The 19733-nt window shown below is 44.3% G+C and overlaps 1 protein-coding gene and 1 long non-coding RNA gene across 5 annotated transcripts in view; one reads left to right on the forward strand and one right to left on the reverse strand.

Moving 5' to 3' along the window:
- Positions 1 to 6664, reverse strand: part of LOC138665687 (uncharacterized) — a 46981-nt gene extending 40317 nt beyond the window's left edge. Inside the window, exon 1 of the long non-coding RNA XR_011318507.1 lies at positions 6449 to 6664. This is a non-coding gene — a long non-coding RNA (uncharacterized lncRNA). The remainder of the gene's footprint in view (positions 1 to 6448) is intronic.
- Positions 6665 to 10972: 4308 nt separating this feature from the next.
- The window catches only part of CCAR1 (cell division cycle and apoptosis regulator 1), a 92781-nt gene continuing 84020 nt past the window's right edge, over positions 10973 to 19733 (forward strand). For all 4 annotated transcript variants that reach the window (XR_011318508.1, XM_069753401.1, XM_069753402.1 and 1 more), the window contains exons 1-2: positions 10973 to 11090; positions 17958 to 18072. Coding sequence is in view for 3 of the 4 variants with exons in the window: in XM_069753401.1 (XP_069609502.1) it covers positions 17997 to 18072 (76 nt within the window). In the remaining variant the exon portion in view is untranslated. The remainder of the gene's footprint in view (positions 11091 to 17957; positions 18073 to 19733) is intronic.

A 19733-nucleotide genomic window follows, 5' to 3' on the forward strand; every position in this document is an offset into this window, starting at 1 on the left:
GGTTACCATTCTCGCCCAAGGATACATTGAGTGATCATGAGGGGAGATATATTTTCGTTAAAGGGCACTTAGCCAACACTCTGGTCACATTTGCCAACCTCTATGCACCCAATAAACACCAAGTTCAGTGGATATCAAAAACACTAGAAGTATTGCAACTTTTCACTGAGGGATTACTAATTGTAGGGGGAGATTTTAACATCACCTTAAATCCAGAGATTGACTCCTCAAGCGGCCTGTCTTTTGTTTCCAAAAAATTAAGGTATAGTCTTCTAAACAAACTATCCAACCTGCATCTCATTGATCCATGGCGTATCATTCACCCTACCACTAAGGACTTCTCTTTTTTCTCCCCCCCTCACTCATCATACCATCGTATTGACCTCCTTCTGACACAATCGAGATCCTTAAAATTAATTAAGTCCGCTAGCATTGGCTCAATCACAATCTCAGATCATGCACCGATGTTCATAGACATTGTCATTGACACCTTGCCCCGTCCAGCAACATCTTGGAGACTAAATGAATCCCTATTAGATAACCCACAAAATTTAGAGAAAATAAAGTACACACTTTCGCGATACTTTCTAGAAAATGTCACGGAGGGTTCACTAACACCCAACATATGGGAGGCCCACAAAGCGGTACTCCGAGGAGAACTCATCTCAATCGGAGCCCACGCAAAAAAACAAAGGGACAAAGAGATGATGTCTCTTCTACACCAAATCGCAGTCGCAGAGCGCCTTCATAAAAAAACTAGCACAAAAGATCTTCAACAGGAACTAGTCGACCTCCGCACAAGGTTAAAAGACTTGCTTAATGTCAAATCCGCTAAGATCTTCATGCATTGTAGGCATCGATTCTATATGCACGGGAACAAAAACAGCAAGCTAACCTCCCACCTTCTCAAAAAACAGAGGGAGAGCAAATTTATAAAGCATGTTTACAATAATCTTAACGCGAAGGTCGACAGATCCGAAGATATTGCTGAGGCTTTTAGATACTACTACCAATCCCTATATAATTTAGAGCCCCCAGATTCCATGAAAGACTGCACAGCTGCGGCAGATAAAATTAAAGATTTTTTGGCTCCTCTCTCCCTCCCAAAGGTTCAATCCAAAGACCATGCAGCCCTCCTGTCTCCAGTCAAGAAATTAGTGACACTTTACAAAATATGGCAACCAACAAAACTCCGGGCCCAGATGGCTTCCCACTGTCATACTACAAAAAATTTTCGGATTTACTCCTTCCACAATTGACTCACTTGTTTAACTCCTTTCTTGCAGGAATAACCCCAACAAGACAGACTTTAGAAGCACACATATCTGTTATTCCCAAAGAGGGGAGAGATGGTGGTCAGTGCAGCAACTATCGGCCAATATCCCTATTGAACTCTGATCTAAAACTTTGGGCTAAAATTCTTGCATCCAGGATCAATAGTGTCCTTGAATCCCTGATACACCCTGACCAAGTGGGTTTTGTCAGAGGTCGTGAAGGGAAGGACAACACATTAAAAATCCTTTTAGCCATATCACACGCCAGACGCTCCGGAACCCCGTTGGCTCTGTTATCGACTGACGCCGAGAAGGCTTTTGACAGAATCAGTTGGCATTACATGGTATGCACTCTAAAGAAGTTTAACTTCCCACAACCTCTTATTGATGCCATCATGACTCTGTATTCAACTCCAACCGCCTGAGTTAGAGTCAACGGGCTGCTTTCGGACCCATTCGAGATAGGAAATGGGACCAGACAGGGCTGCCCTCTCTCCCCTACACTCTTTGTGTTAGATATGGAGACACTAATACAGAAAATAAGACAGGAAGAGTCAATAAGGGGTCTAACCGTGGATCACACAGAATTTAAAACGGCTGCTTTCGCAGACGACCTTATGATCTTGATCTCAAATCCAAAATCTGCATTCCCCTCTATTTTGAAACTTCTCGAGGAGTTCGGGGTCGTCTCAAATTTCAAAGTAAATATGCATAAGTCAGAAGTCATGAACGTCTCACTACCAGACGAGGTTGCCTTATATCTCAAAAAGTCTACCCCATTCAAATGGCTTACAGATAAATTGAAATATCTAGGAGTCTTTCTTACTGCAAACCCCTCTACACTTTATACACACAATTTTGAACCCCTCCTGGTCAATCTCCAAACACTCATAAAAACCTATGACTTACCATACATTTCATGGATTGGAAGAATAAACATAATTAAATCGTACATCCTTCCAAGGATATTCTATCACATGAACATGATTCCTATACCCCTTCCCAAAACTTTCTTCACAGCAATCAATAACATTGTCAAAGGGTATGTTTGGAGGGGCAAAAGACCTAGACTCCCGTTCAAAATCGTCTCACTCACGAGAAAGAAGGGGGGCCTGGGACTTCCGCATTTGGAAACTTACTACCGGGCGATCCATTTGGCCAGGTGCATATCTCTGGCCAAACCTGGATTATCCCAAAAAACATCTAACCTTGAAATTTTGCTGCTAGGAGGAGGAGCTGAAAAATACCTCTGGACCTCAGCCGTTCCCCCGCAAAACTCCCTTGAAGACATAACCAGCAACACACTGTCCATTAGAAGGAAACTGATCCCAAACAACTGGCCATATTGTCTCTTTTTGGATAACATGCCTCTAGGGGTAATACCTTGGCTTATCGAACCAAAATATATAGACGCATTTGATCTCTGGGACTCTTTACCGAATCTCCCAATCTCACATTTACTTTCAAATCAAATAAACTGCATAAACAATTGGCCATGTGAGGCCAAGAAGCGTCCCCGAGACTTCATGCAAGTACATCATGTTCAACATATCATATCTAAACTGAGGTCAAACATTCAAAATAAACCAGATTGGCTCTGGCTTGAGCTTATACTAAAACTCAATCCCACACCCCCTAAGTTGGTATCCAAACTATACCACAACTTAATTTCCCCAAGCATTAATTTTAAACCCTTATACCTATCCTCTTGGGAGTCTGAGCTAAACATATCTCTCTCCAATAGAGAATCTGATCAAATATTAGGACACTCACATGGGTTCTCAAGATGTGTCCTGTTACAGGAGAATGCATTTAAACTCACTTCAAGATGGTATAGAACCCCCGAGTCGCTCTATCATCTAGGCCTCTCTGACTCTCCTCTTTGTTGGAGATGTATGAAGGCAAAAGGCTCATTATCACACATATTCTGGTCATGCCCAGCTATCACAAACTTCTGGAAAGACGTCTTCGACCGACTCCGCCAGTTGGGATTAATAACTCACAACCTAACACCCCAAGAAGCTCTATTGTCACTTCCCACGAAGTCATACAAGCCGAAAAAACATGACCTTCTTCCTCTTCTAGTAGCCGCAGCCAAACATCTAATCTCCTTGCATTGGAGACAAAAAAAAACCCTCATATTGATGAATGGACCAAAAAAGTCCAAGACATCTGTAGGATGGAGGAATTATCTAGCTGGGATTCTCACTCACACGATAAATTCTTTCGAACATGGTTGCCATGGCAAATGTTAAATAACCCGCCCTCTCGGCCCTCCACTAGCCATTCTTCTTAACTAACACAATTTTGTTCCCCTGAGAACTCATTAAGCTTATTGACAAAGCACTGTGATGGACCCGGACACTACCCAATCACCTAGCTATATTAGTATCACCTAATATTCTCCATTGCGCTCGTTTTCAGCTGGTAGAATTTATCTATCTAGTCTCTGATGTTTTCAGTCTAATTGTACCCGTCATCCTCAGACGAAGGAATTATAGTTAGAAATTTCTATTTCGACCACTTTCTCCCTCCGGTACCTCTCCCCCCCCCCCCCCCCCACCCCTTTTCCTTTACAGTTTTTACAGTTCTTTTTACAGTTTGTATTGCTATCGGTTCATATGTTTAAGTGCTTTCCATTTCCCTGTAGCATTTCGGGATGCATAACCCGAATATGGTGACCCAAACTCGCCGACGGTTTTCAACACAAATAACCAAAGAAATGGTCACCTTTGATGATAATAATATGCATTTGTATGGTACTAATTATCACATTCAGAAGTTTGTAACATTATGTCTCAGATTCATGTGTACCACTTTGTTCTTCATGTATTTTGAAAATTTGAAAATAAAAAATTAAAAAAAAAAAAAAAAAAAAAGATGACGTTTTCAGCGGTACCATGGTTATTTATCAGTCTTTTTGACCGCGTGTTATTCCACTTTTTGTTCGGCTGTATGATAATAAAGCGTTGTTTTTTGCCTCGTTTTTTTTTACAGTGTGAAGGGGTTAACTAGTGGGACGGTTTTATAGGTCGGGTCGTTACGGACGCGGCGATACTAAATATGTGTACTTTTATATATATATATAGTTTATGTACAAGTATATTATTATATTTTTACTAGATGGCAGCCCGATTCTAAAGAATCGGGAGTCTAGAATCCATATATACTTTATTTATTCAAATGTAAGAATAATACAATTAATAAATAATAGTAAGAAAGAACAAAAAATGGCTGCACTCACCAGCTCTTGACAATTCTTGTTACGGCAGTCTCTCAGTATAACAGTCAGTGAATAATAGGCAGTATATGGAGAAAACACCAAACAAAAGTTCAAAATTGGTGTGAAAATGTCACTGAACCACTTCACAACTAAATATATATAGTTTTGGTAAATGGTATTATCATTTTTTTGACGAAATTCGGCAGGAGCTTGAAGAGCAACGTCACTGGGCCCGCCTCCACGCAGTAGAAACTTGCTGTGAGGTAAAAATTCAAAAATCACACCAAAATGGCGGGCGGAGTGTGTCACAGTACGGCACGTTCCTGATTGGTCGCTCGCAGCAGGCGGCAACCAATCAGACACTGGACACTGTTGACGTCACTTATCTCCGGACATTAGCTCCGGACATTAGCTCCGGACATTAGCTCCGGACAAAGCCACGGAAGTTGGCACAAATTGCAGGAAGTAGTATTCTAGGCAATTATATATTAGATGTTATATCCCACATATAGATTTTTTGATTTTATATATTTCCATTTGGGGTTGTATTAACCTGATATTTTGAACACATAATTGGGTCAGCCTGTACCATCTCCCATACTGATTTTGATTTTAATTATAAATTACTATTTGTCCTGTTGTGCGCACAATTGTTATATTTCTTAAATTTTATTATTGCCAATCAGATATAATAAAGGAATTTTTGTATCTTATCTCTGCCTGGTAGCTTTTCTGGGTAATTCTGTATTGGCTGTGGTTGCTCCTCTTGGTACGTTAGTGGTTTTCCACACTCTTCTCCACAGAACGCTAGTCACTGGCACAAAACACATTTTTCTTATGTTGATTCTATAAATTATTGGCATAGAGTGATTGGTGTATCTGTGGTAGTGCTTAAACTGCCAAGATCGGAGGGAGGTATTCATTTCCCTGATATTAGTTGATATAACATAGCGACAAACTTTAGGTATGTTATAGATTGGTGTGAGGATCATCTCAGTTTCCCAATGTTCACATAGAGAGGCAGATCTATCATATATCTTTAATGACCTTGGTACATTTGACTAATAAGGAGCTCCCCAGAGATATCAGAGAACATCTGATACTATGGAAACCTATAGTGTCTTGGAGACGAGGAAGGAAATTGTGCAATCTAAGGGGTAGACTGTCACCCGTCCAGACTTTTTTAGACAACCCGCTATTTTTACAGTAAATGGTAATCCTCCTAAGGTCTATAGGTTCTTAGCGCAGCAGAAATGTGTCTCGGTGATAGATCTGTTAGATCAGTATTTTTCTATGATCACTTTTGATGAGGCAGCACATCGTTTTCCCTTGTTTGGAGGTAGACCGTTCCTGTTTCTGCAAGCACGCAGCCTAGCCCTCAAATATGTAAATAGTAAACAGTGGAGGGGTATGGGTGATAGATTAGACATACTCCTTAGAAAAGGCAGATCCCAGCTGTTGTCAACTAGTACAATATATTCTGTCCTGCGTAGGGAATGGTCTTGGGATGCTAAAAACACAGGCCCGGCGAGATGGACAAAAGACATTGGGGGATTAGAGGTTCAGGACCTTTTGGAAGCTACTATGGCAGAAAGAAAGGTTATTCCATGTAGCAGCTATACTGATATGATTTTACTGCTTTTGCATAGGGCTTATAATACCCCTTATGTCCACTCCAGTTCAAAGTGTCTCCCATGAACTCTTATTCATGTACAAAGTGTGGTATACATAATACCGACATATTTCATCATATGTGGAGTTGCACTAAGATTCAAAAGTTATGGTATGATATTCACTCTAAATTAAAGGGGCACTGTCACCCCCCTGCAGCCGTTATAAACTAAAAGAGCCACCTTGTGCAGCAGTAATGCTGCATTCTAACAAGGTGGCTCTTTTAGTTTTGTGTTCAGGTATTATTAAAATAAAGCGTTTTGAAACTCTGCAGAAATACCTGTCTTTGTCCACGGAGGCGGGTCTGAAGCCTCCTCTGTGAAGTGCCCAACAGCCGTCACTCACATCTTCTGGGGCGATGGTCGCCGCCCCCTGCGCGCTGTTTTCTTTTCAAATTCGGCGCCGGCGCTGTGTAAATATTTGTGGGGCAGGTGCAGTAAGCTCTGGCTGTCTGACGTCACAGCCAGGCTTGCAGACTGCGCCCCCCGCCTTACAGCCTCTGGCTATTCAGCTGAGCTCATCCTGCCGCCTCCTCCTTCTGCTCATAGCAATCGAAAGAAACAACCTACGAAACTTGCCTGCTAGCTGGCTGGAAGGCGGGGGACGTGGGTGAGAGTCTGAGACATGCAGTGCGCATGCCCAGGAATCCTAGCCCCGCACTGTGCATAATGCATAACACAGTGCGGGGCAGGGATTCCCGAGGTGGGTGGCCGCACTGCCAGCACAGGCGCAGTCTGCAAGCCTGGCTGTGACGTCAGACAGCCAGAGCTTACTGCGCCTGCCCCACAAGTATTTACACAGCGCCGGCGCCGGATTTGAAAAGAAAACAGCGCTCAGGGGGCGGCAACCATCGCCCCAGAAGATGTGAGTGACGGCTGTTGGGCACTTCACAGAGGAGGCTTCAGACCCGCCTCCGTGGACAAAGACAGGTATTTCTGCAAAGTTTCAAAACGCTTTATTTTAATAATACCTGAACACAAAACTAAAAGAGCCACCTTGTTAGAATGCAGCATTACTGCTGCACAAGGTGGCTCTTTTAGTTTATAACGGCTGCAGGGGGGTGACAGTGGCCCTTTAAGTGGGGTCCAATTTCCTCTTACCCCACAGTGGGTAATTTTCAATGTCCTGGAAGATACCCAGAGAGCACTACCTAAGCATGTGAAGGCCATGTTGGTGATTTGGGCCTCAACGGTAAGGAAAAGTATTTTGCACCAGTGGTTAAATTCGAATGTTCCGTCAAAATCATTGATATTAACAAAAATTAATTTCCTGTTTAAAACGGACTGGCTGGAGACTTTGACCAACAAAGAAAAACGGACGGAGAATTTTTTTTACTAGATGGTCATTCTTTATTCCGTCTCTGGACATAGACTCTAAAGGTACCTTCACACTGAGCAACTTTCCAACGAGAACGACAGCGATCCATAACGTTGCAGCGTCCTGGATAGTGATCTCGTTGTTTGACATGCAGCAGCGATCAGGATCCTGCTGTGACATCGCTGGTCGGAGCTAGAAGTCCGGAACTTTATTTGGTCGTCAGGTCGGCGTGATTCGTCATGTTTGACAGCAAAAGCAACGATGCCTGCAATGGTTTTTCATGGAGCAAACAACCAGCGAGAACGATAAGTACGTCACTGGATCGCTCCTGCATCGCTCAGCTGTTGCCGGTGTTTGACGTCTCCTAGCGACCTAAACAGCGACGCTGCAGCGATCGGCTCGTTGTCTATATCGCTGCAGCATCGCTAAATGTGACGGTACCTTAAGAACAGACTCCAAAAAGTTTGAGAGCACCAATTGGTACTTACTACAAAGCATTGGTGGAAATTCACCAATTTAAGGTTATTTAAATGTTGGTACACGCAGGGAGGGTTGGGGGAAGGAAGGGAGGGTTGGTAGTTGTTGCAGATTCAACTTTAAAGGGAAACTGTCACCTGAATTTGGCGGGACCGGTTTTCGGTCATGTGGGCGGAGTTTTCGCGTGTTTGATTCACCCTTTCCTTGGCAATCTTGCCTTGCGCAGGGGTATACTACGGAGGACATAGAATGAACTTCAATCCAATATTGCGGCCAGCATGCAACCAGCAGGTAAGGAAAGGGTGAATCAAACACCCGAATACTCCGCCCATATGACCGAAAACCGTTCCCGCCAAATTCAGGTGACAGGTTCCCTCTAAGCTGTATCTTGACAAATAATATGTTGTTAGGTGTAAAGCTTAACGCCATAAGCATTGTCTTTATATGTTCGTTCATGTGTTTCCATGTTAAAATAATAAAAACAGTTTAAAAAAAAAACACCCACAAATGGATGGAAAGAAAGCACTGGGAAGTTCTGAAGTGGCCAGCAATGAGTCTGGATCTAAATCCAATTGAACGTCTTTGGAGAAATCTTAAAATTCATCTTGGGAGATGACACCCTTCAAATATGAGAAACGTGGAGCAAAACGAAGAGTGGTCCAAAATTACAGTTGAGGTGTAAAAAGCTTGTTGTTATAGGAAGCAACTGTAGTTGTTTATTCCAAAGAGTGTGCAACCAATTATTAAGTTGAGGGTGCCAAAAATTTTGACTGGACCATTTTTAGGGTTTTGTGTATAATTATGTCCAATTTGCTTTTTTCTGTGTTGTTCCAATACACACAAAGGAAATAAACGTGTGTATAACAAAACGTGTAATTGCAAACATTTTAAAGGATAAATACTTCTGGAATAATTTCAAAGGTGCCAAAACTTCGGCCATGACTGTATAAACCTTAGCACAAATGAACCGAATCAGACTTTTTGCTATCTTATAAGGAGAACTTAAATGGGTTCAGGTCTGCTTTATCTACTGCACTGTCGGGACTTTAAACATGGCAACCAAGACATACAGTAGGATAGACTGCATGAAGATTGAGACAGATGCCCTAACATTCTCAGTCAGCTAAAAGAACGTGTTCATCTTGTCCTTTCCTCCAGCTCTGCTCAGTGTCCCGTCAGATTGACTGCACTGAGAAATGTGCGTTCACGATAATAAATGATCATTTTATTTCTATAGCGCCAACATATTCGCAACGCTTTACATTTTTGAGGGGACTTGTACAGACTAACAATAATACATTAATCAACAGATACCAAGAGGAGCGAGGGCCCTGCTTGCAAGCTTACAATCTGTGAGGAAATAGGGGAGACACAAAAGGTGGATGGTAACAATTGCTTTGATTGTACGGACCAGCCATTCTGTAATAAATAGGGTATTCATGAAACGCTGCATGAGCCGGTAACCAACTAGTATGTGTAAAAGTACAGACACAGAGGGCTATTAAATGCATAAAGGGCATGAGAACATATTAACAGGGTCCTAGTTATGAAGAAAATTTTGAATGGGCCACACATGGATAGTTATATATGTTGAGGCGGTAGGCCAGTCTGAAGAAATGCGTTTTTAGGCTATGTGCATACGTAGGAAAAGAGGTGCAGAATTTTCTGCACAAAATCCGCATCTCCTGGCAGAATCTGTAGCCGCGGATTTGCCGCAGTTTTTATGTGGAATTGATGCGGATTATGTGCGGTTTTTGCCACTGCAGATTTTTATCATGGAGGGGTGCAGAAACGCTGCAGATCCGCACAAAAGTGACATGCACTTCTTTGAATTCCACACTGATTTTTTTATCCCATTGAGTAACATTGTACTGTACATCACAGTGCGGATCTGCGTGGAAAAATCCGCTGCGGATCCGCAGCAAATCCGCATCGTGTGCACATAGCCTATGGGCACGCTTAAAACTGTGGGTATTTGGGGATTAATCGAATTGTCCTAGGTAGTGCATTCCAAAGAATTGGGAGATGGGAGCTTCTGATTATTGAGGATGGCGATGCCTGACAGGATGATACTCAGACATGACACCTGCCTTGTGCTTCACACAGCCCGTTCTACTGCATTTCCCCTGAGAGCTAGGACGGGTGCGATTGACGGTAGCTGCCACCTTGGAATGCAGACTAGACAGCAGTCCTTTTTGCCTTATAAAGTTAACTAGAAAAATATTTAAATGTGACTTATTGTAACACATCTCAGAGAACCCCCCTCTAACACCCTATACGGCCTCCATACGTATGATGAATTACACATGCACTCAGCAGATTTGTTACGTTCATGGACTTTCTATCAGATCAGGTTATTATTAGTAATATGTTAGTAAGCGCTGCGGACTACGTTGGCGCTATACAAATGATTATTTACACTGCTGGCGTCTTTACATGCGCTTTGTGCCTGCTGATTATGTGTTTTCTTTAAATAATTACATATTCTATATAGCCGACTTTTTATAGCATGTAGTTTGTAGGCCGTGAGCAAGCTCAGTCACCAACCAGCTGGCCCATTATTTTGCAGCGCCCTATCTGCTGAGGTCAATGACATCAATGCTGGCTTTCCTGTAACTGGAGGCCCCTGGTTCTCTCTACAGTGACTGCACATTCCTGTGATATTTTCCTCCTCTGCGCCCATGACATTGAGGGCTTGTAAAGATGAAGTCCCTACATTGTGCCCTCACGGAGTTCATCAACAAAATGGCTGCCAGGAACTTGAACACTAATCTTCAGCGGTTCTAATAGGGCAGAGCAGGGAGTGAGGAGAGATACATGGCACGCGGACACGACTGCCGTGCAGCATCACACATCCTCCTCCCCTCAGAACCACCGCTGTAATGGCGGCCGCGTAAGGAGCGCAACCATTTTATAAACTTATCCGTGCGGGGTGACGCAATGACGCACGCTCTACGTCACGTACCACGTGCGCTGTTGTGTACGGAAAGAACACTGTACGGATGGTATCCACGGCGTGACGTCGGCTGCGTGCAGTAGCTGGAAGGCTGGGCGCATGCGTACTCGGGGTTTCACGGCAGACCGGGCACGAATACCATGGAGTCGGTGACAGTGTGTAGCGGCTCAGGGTGAGTGCTTGTTGGCCGCGGTTTGTACGCGGTTTACAGCTGCGTTTATGGACTCCAGCATTCGCTAATGCATAGGCTCCAGTGCTCGTGTGACATTGCCAGCTCCTTCCCCTTGTGGATCATATTTGTGCTGTGGTAATTTGTGTGTCCATGAGATAATGTCGCACCAACCACTGATCCGCCAGCCCTGCGCTCAGGTTTTGTTAGGAGCGGTTAACCCTTTATGTTCCACTTAGAGCAATTTCTGATAAACGTGCAGATATTTTGTAAATCTGTCTCATTATTTTGCCTTGAAATCCACATCTTAGTGTTACATCACCCAGGACTGGCAGATTGCTAATACACATGATGCGTTATTATCTTACGTATAGCGCCAACATAAGCCGCAGTGTTGTACACACGCTGTCATCATGGCTGTCCCCATCGGAGCTCACAATCTAGATTCCCTATCAGTATGTCTGTGGAGTGTGGGAGGAAACCGGAGAACCCGGAGGAAACCCACGCAGACTCCTTGCAGATGTCGTCCTGGGTGGGATCCGGACCCCCGCGCTGCAGATTCCACCCGATAATGAGTATATAGAAGTATTGGTCTCTCGATTCATATCCAACCATTGTTTTGGTTTTAATATTACATTTTTACTTTTTTAACACCTATAAACTGCCTGATTGTATGAATCGCCATCAGATACAATGATGCGTCAGTCTTCTGGTTTTTTTCGGTCATTGCTTGCTGCCCCCCTTTGTTTTGTGGCGTTACTGCCATAGTGACCGCCTTCCGCTCCGCAGGACCCGCTGCTCTGCATACTGCTCTGTGTGGTCGGCTCATTGTGTGCGGATGGATTATTCTAGGTCACAACATCTTTTGTATGCTGCTTACATTGCTCTTCAGTTTACTTTATATACATTGTTATGAATGGGAATTGATTTTTCATGCGGGTTGTAACGAAGTGCGGAATTTCTTCTGTGTGTTCGGAGGATTCCAACTAAAGATGGGAAACTAACAAACCCCAGGTAGGCGGCAAAGACACTAACGGAGTGAACTTTGTGTCTACTATTTCTAAGGCCTTATTCACACAAGGGATTTTCTCACATGAGAAAAAAAGGCCGAGCTTCATATCAAATTGGGCAGTATTTAATTTTTTTTTACTGATTAAAAAATAAAAACTTCTCCATTTTCACCTACGAGTCAATGAAAAATGGACCGAACACCGATGTCTTCCGAATGCTGTCAGATTTTTTTCACTGACTCCTAGACTTGCATTGCCATTTTGATCTGACACTCCGATCAATATCAGACATGTCACTGCACTCTTACACAAACCACTTGGTCAAAGGTAATAAAATCTGAACAGTCCCATAGATGGTCACAGTTGTGAGGGCTGTCTGTGAATAGGGCAGCCCTCATACTTGGAAAACTGACATGTGAATAAGCCCTAAGGCTACGTTCACATTTGCGCCGCTCCCGGCTGCGTCGGGTGCAGCTGCGGCGACGCACGCGCCATGCGCCCCTATATTTAACATGGGGGCGCATGGACATGCGTTGCATTTGCGTTTTGCGACGCGTGCGTCGCTGCAGCGCATGCGTTAGGGCGCACGGAACGCTGCATGATGCAGTTTTTCCTGCGCCCAAAACCATGCAAAAAGCGACGCATGCATCGCAAAACACAGCGTTTGTGCATGCGTTCATATTTGCGTTGTGCGTTGCGTCGCCGATGCAGCGCCGCACAACGCAAATGTGAACGTTGCCTAAAAGTGTCTGTCTGTTCCAACATAACTTTATAAAGCATGGGAACCAGACAAAAAAAGTGTTCACAGGGAGTATGTACAGATAGATGAGGCATGAAGGTCGGGTACAGGCTCCCCTTGTGCTGAAACTGGCACAACCCTACTGAGAGTATGAGAGAAACCGAGTGCTGGACGTGGTCGCTGCCAGTGTCGCAGGTTCTCAGTTTGGCTAAATCTTATTGGATGGATGAAGCTTCGAAGATGTTGGAGGGTATATTTGCATACCCCACAACAGGGACACTAAGATCAGGGCAGATGACCTGCTGAGGATGCAAGACGTTGGTGAAGATCCCTTCATTGACAAGGTCTCAATGGATACATCGCGTTTCAAAGCGAAGGGGCCTCTTATTTCTATATAGATTATTATTTATTTATATAGCACCATTAATTCCATGGTGCTGTACATGAAAAGGGGTAACATAGAGTTATAGATATTGTTTACAGTGAACAAATTTACGATTACAGAGGGGAGAGGACCCTGTCTTTGCGGACTTGCATTCTATGGGATAATGGGGAAGAAGCAGAAGGTCGGGGGTGCGGCAGCTCGGGTGGTTGGTGAGGCGGCAGGTCGGGTGGTTGGTGAGGCGGCAGCTTGGGTGGTTGGTGACGCGGCAGCTTGGGTGGTTGGTGAGGCGGCAGCTCGAGTGGTTGGTGAGGCGGCAGCTTGGGTGGTGGTGAGTCAGCAGCTCTGGGGGTTGGTGAGGCGGCAGCTCTGGGGGTTGGTGAGGCGGCAGCTCGGGTGGTTGGTGAGGTGGCAGCTCGGGTGGTTGGTGAGGCGGCAGCTCGGGTGGTTGGTGAGGCGGCAGCTCGGGTGGTGCTGAGGCAGCAGAATAATTATTGCAGGCTGTAGGCTTTCCTGAAAAGATGGGTTTCCAGGTTCCGCCTGAAGGATCTGAGGGTGGTGGATAATCGGGCATGTTGAGCCGTGGAATTCCAGAGGATGGGCACAGAAGCGTGTTGTGCTGCTTTTCTCTGCTGAAACTATGGACACTTTCTGGAAAAATAAAAAAAACACGTACCAAGTTCACGAAAACTCTCTTCTTGTCATTGCAGTCTATTTCCCAGTCCTGTGAATCCCATTTTTAAGAGGAATTTGGGTGGAATCCCTTGACTGCACTGCAGTAATGCAGTATGAACAGGGCCTACAGCTGAACGTATCCATGCCATTCCGTTCTGCTAAATGACTCTGGGTCCCTTGCGGTGTTTGCTTTATGAACTGTCCCCATTAGGGTATGTTTCCACGTTCAGGAAACGCTGCGTTGAGCCGCAGCGTCAAAAACACAGCGTCCAGATGTTACAGCATAGTGGAGGGGATTTAATGAAATTCTGTCTCCACTATGCATTAAGATGCATGCGGAGGACCCGCGGAAACGGACATGCGGCGCGTCTTTTAAGAACGCAACATGTCCTTACATTGCTGAAACAACGCAAGGACAACACAGGTGACCTGCCAGTGACCTCAGGTGCAGATTTGGTCAGGATTTTACCTGCATAAAATCCTGACCAAATCCTGATGCAATCCTGAACATGGACACATACCTTTACTGTACAGCATGTAGCCTCCTTAATAACTGTCCCCATTACTGTACAGCATGTTACCTCCTTAATAACTCTTTAGAACTGGTTTATACCAGAAATCCCAATGTCCACACCTAACCATACACACCTTGGTTAATGAGGCAGGCTCGATGAAGGGCATTGTTCAAAGTCATCTGCCAGCCGCTGCGGCGTTCAGTTAGGAAATAGTTCCATGTAACTTGTAAAGCATTCATTCCGTGTAGAAGATGCTGAGTTATGCTGCAGAATCATCAGCACTCGGACATTGTAGGAGGAAGAATTTATTATTATTTGGATATATAGTGACCATTATCTGCATCATCACACACAGGACGCTGGATTGAACTGACACCAAAAAAAAACAGAGAATTCATACAATGTAGTCCAGGGAGCAACGCCATGTATATGAACATCAGATACACAGGACCATCTACCTGCTACACAAGGGCTTACAGCATAAGCCTGCAGCTGTTGTACACTCAAACATGTGACTGTGTACAGTGTAACTCGCTTACGGTTTTGGACACGTCTACGAGGCGCGCATATGTATTCCATATTCTGGACTGAAAATCACCTGTGTATTCTAGTTGCAGTACTGTGTAATCTCTTGCACCTGCTATGGAGAATAGTGGCTCCATAAGTTAGCCAATACTGTGGATTTGAAATCTGCAGCGTGTCAAGCTTTGCTCTGCATGTTACTGCAGAGTGCATTATTTATAATGCAAAGGACCAAATGTGCCGTTTACATGACAAAAGAAATGTCCCATGCATATATCCGTAAAGGCAATCTGTCAGTGAGATCAACCCTCCTAAGATTGTAGTTGAATAAAATGATATTGTGATATCTGCGCCTGTGTCATTTTGGAGAATTTCATAATTTTGTATTAATATGTTACAAAGCTGTTCGGAACAAAAGGCTGGACATGGGTCTCCCCGAGAAGCTGCCTCCAGAGATTATCTTAAATGAAAGCGGGCGTTACCAGTGTGAGACATGTAGATCAGGAGAGCAGACTGTCTGTCAGTCATTACATGTCTCACACTGGTAACACCTCCTTTCATTTAAAGTAATGTCTGGAGGCAGATTCATATGTAGATCAGTGCCCGTCCCATAGATCTAAACCGCTCATTTCCATATTATGAAAAATGTGAATTTCACTGAAATAAGGCATCTGATCACATATATCAAAGTATCCTGTTATTCAGCTTCCTATGACCTGTGTGCCCATTTAGACGGCTTAGGAGGATTGATCCTACTGACAGATTCCCTTTAAATAGAGAATCTGTATTTTTGTAATTTTGATCATGTTTGTACAACAAAACCTGACACAGAAGTAGTGCACTGGTTTCACTTTCCTGATCTGGTGGGAAATTCTTATACTTGGAGCGTTCTATGTGAATTCTTCCTTGCGCTCACAGCAGTGTTATGGACCTGGTGGTTAGGAGCACCCGGAACGACCAGATAGTTAAACTCACACAGGACAAGCTCTGGGAAATGGGAACTCTGCTGACCGCATCCCCTAATCCTATCACAACAACTAGAAATAGCCGTGGAGCGTACCTGACTCTCCCTAGACGCCTCTAAACAGCCTAAGAGCTAACTAGCCCTAAAGATAGAAAATAAAGCCTACCTTGCCTCAGAGAAATTTCCCAAAGGAAAAGGCAGCCCCCACATATATTGACTGTGAGATAAGATAAAAGTCACAAACGCAGAAATGAAACGGGTTTCAGCATAGGGAGGCCAGACTAACTAAACAGACTGAGGATAGGAAAGGTATCTTTGCGTTCAGCACAAAAAACTACAAAAAGACCACGCAGAGTGTGCAAAAAAGACCTCCGCACCGACTCACGGTGCGGAGGTGCCACTCTGCATCCCAGAGCTTCCAACTAGCACGACAAAATCATAATAGCAAGCTGGACAAGGAAACAATGAACAAATAATAAACTATCAGGGACTTAGCTTCTGCTGGAGTAGACAGGTCACCAGAAAGATCCAAGAGCGAACTGAACCAGTACAAGAACATTGACAGCTGGCATGGAGTAACGATCTGAGTGGAGTTAAATAGAGCAGCCAGTCAAAGAATAACCTACGTCACCTGTGGAAGGAACCTCAGAAGCAGCAGCTCCACTCACAGCCACCAGAGGGAGTCCATGGACAGAACTCGCCGAAGTACCATTCATCACCACAGGAGGGAGTTCGATAACAGAATTCACAACACAGCAGGTTTCTATCACTTTCTGCTCTGACCCTGGACCTTTGCCATGGTCCCTGTACACACAGGTTCCAGGTGCCTGCTGCCGAGAATTGCCACCAAGGTGTTCATACACATTTGATTAAACTAGGCTGATTTTTGCCTGGATGATCCAGCAATGTGATGGGTCCAGTTTTGTGCAGCTGTCACTTTAATTTCTCTTCCATAAATCAATAGTACATCCTATATAAGATAAGTCTACTTCTCTTCCTGGACTGACCTTTCACTTTCAATTCAGGGGTAAACGCTGGTTTCAATGAGGACAGACTTTCCCATTACAGAGTTTGGGGATGTCAGATGATGCTTTTAACCCCTTCACAACATATGACAAACATTTATCGTTACATGACAATCACCGCTTCAGGTTCCCTAAACGGAGTATTAAATACAGTTTATAAAAAAAAATTCTCCTTTGAAGGGAATCTGTATCCTAATTTTTCGTATATAAGATGCAGCCACCGCCATTAGGGGCTTATCTACAGCATTCTGGAACACACTTATTAACCTGCAGATATGGGGTTAATCTGCAGGTTAATAGTGTTACTAACTGCCTGGTACCTGCACATAGCAGAACGTTGCACGGAGAAAATGAACTTTATTCCCTCCATAGTGCCCCGTTTTTTGTCACTGGGGCTGTGCCTGCTCAGGATTAGCTTCAGGGGAGCGGTCACAGCTGCCGCTCTGTATCCTGAGAGCGGTAACTGAAATCGCATCAGCGCTGCCCCGTGACTGAAATCTCATCAGCGCCGCCCCGTGACTGAAATCTCATCAGCGCCGGCCCCGTGACTGAAATCTCATCAGCGCCGGCCCCGTGACTGAAATCTCATCAGCGCCGGCCCCGTGACTGAAATCTCATCAGCGCCGGCCCCGTGACTGAAATCTCATCAGCGCCGGCCCCGTGACTGAAATCTCATCAGCGCCGGCCCCGTGACTGAAATCTCATCAGCGCCGGCCCCGTGACTGAAATCTCATCAGCGCCGGCCCCGTGACTGAAATCGCAACGCTGCTGGGGCGAATAAAGTTGTTAAGTGTGGACTCTGGGCAAGTTACTGACGCTATTAGCATACGGATTAACCCGGTATCTGCAGGTTATTAGAATTTTTCTTTTTTTGGAGACAGGTTCCCTTTAAGTGTTAATCTTTTGCATGATGAAAATTCTTCAGTTTTCTGATACATTAATTTTCTCTCTTTTTTTTTTTTTTTTATTATTTGCAATGTGCCAGGTTTACTTTAAGCACCCAGCGCGATAAATGTAAATTGTTTTGCTTCCTTTCAGGTTGCAGGCATAATCCCAGTCTGACGCTGACCATTCACCATGGCTCAGTTTGGGGGACAGAAGACCCCTCCTCCATGGGCCACTCAATTTACAGCAACTGCAGTATCACAGCCAGGTAAGGCTTCTGACCGCTCCTCATGGACGCACTGATCATTTCGCCCTATTTATATTTGACATTTAAATTAAGTTGCCAAGCACAAATACCTGGATCATATCCCATCTGCAGTAAATGTAGGAATAAGCCTGACTTGGCAGCAGACATTAGTGACATTCCTGGACCGAACTAATAATGCAGACTATAAGTAAATGTAAAATAGATTGGCAAGACCTTTCCTGATTTAAGTCCGTCTGTTTTAGGGAATATCCACCTTTCTTTCGGGACATTTTTTTTCTTTTCAATTACTTAAATGCATGTATTTGAGTACAAAAAAAAATTCATTTTTGCAATTACTTATTAATATGCTTTGCTTATATAATTGGGTTTCATTAAAAATGTTGCACCATTTGGCTCTTACAAGCTCTTTGTTTCCCTCCACATACAGCTTTGATGTAGTCTGTTGTCATAAATGAGCTGAGAGGAGCTCAGAAAAAATAGATAAGTGAGAAGCTCTCTGTCAGCTATCTATTGATGGGGGATCAACTACTACATATCAAATATGATATTTGAACAAAAAACATAGGGAAAGAGATATGTAGACAGTAGTGATCATCTCACATAAATTATAATCAAGAAAAAAAAACAAGCCGCAAGAAAAGTTTGAAAACAATTAAAAAGCAGAAAAATGGTTATAATCCAACAAAAACCAACCCTAGTCTTCATAGGACCTAGGTCTGCCTGTCCTGTGGTTCCCAATCCGCAGTCAGTTATGGTCTATACATGATTTATTAACAGATTATAACACAACTAGATGGTGGCCCGATTCTAACGCATCGGGTATTCTAGAATATGCATGTCCACGTAGTATATTGCCCAGCCCACGTAGTATATTGCCCAGCCACGTAGTATATTGCCCAGCACAGAGCCACGTAGTATATTGCCCAGCACAGAGCCACGTAGTATACAGCCACAGAGCCACGTAGTATACAGCCACAGAGCCACGTAGTATACAGCACAGGGCCACGTAGTATACAGCCACAGGGCCATGTAGTATACAGCACAGGGCCACGTAGTATACAGCCACAGGGCCACGTAGTATACAGCCACAGGGCCACGTAGTATACAGCACAGGGCCACGTAGTATACAGCATTGTGGGCACCATATTCCTGTTAAAAAAAAAAAGTAAAATAAAAAAAAAATTATATACTCACCTCGTGGGGTCCAGCGGAGCTCCGGCGATAGGCGCGCAGCTGCCGCCATCTTCCGCTCCCAGGATGCATTGCGAAATTACCCAGATGACTTAGCGGTCTCATGAGACCGCTAAGTCTTCTGAGTACTTTCGCAATGCATCGCCGGGAACGGAAGATGGCGGCCGGCTCTGCGGACAACGGAGGGTGAGTATAGCAGGTTTTCTGTTTTTTTTTTAAATTATTTTTAACATTACATTTTTTACTATTGATGCCGCATAGGCAGCATAAATAGTAAAAAGTTGGGGACACACAGGGTTAATAGCGGCGGTAACTGAGTGCGTTACCCACGGCATAACGCGGTCCGTTACCGCCGGCATTAACCCTGTGTGAGCGGTGACCGGAGGGGAGTATGCGGGCGCCAGGCAGTGACTGCGGGGAGTAAGGAGCGGCCATTTTCTTCCGGACTGTGCCCGTCGCTGATTGGTCGT

This window comes from Ranitomeya imitator, chromosome 2, assembly GCF_032444005.1.
Source record: "Ranitomeya imitator isolate aRanImi1 chromosome 2, aRanImi1.pri, whole genome shotgun sequence".
Lineage (NCBI taxonomy): Eukaryota > Metazoa > Chordata > Amphibia > Anura > Dendrobatidae > Ranitomeya > Ranitomeya imitator.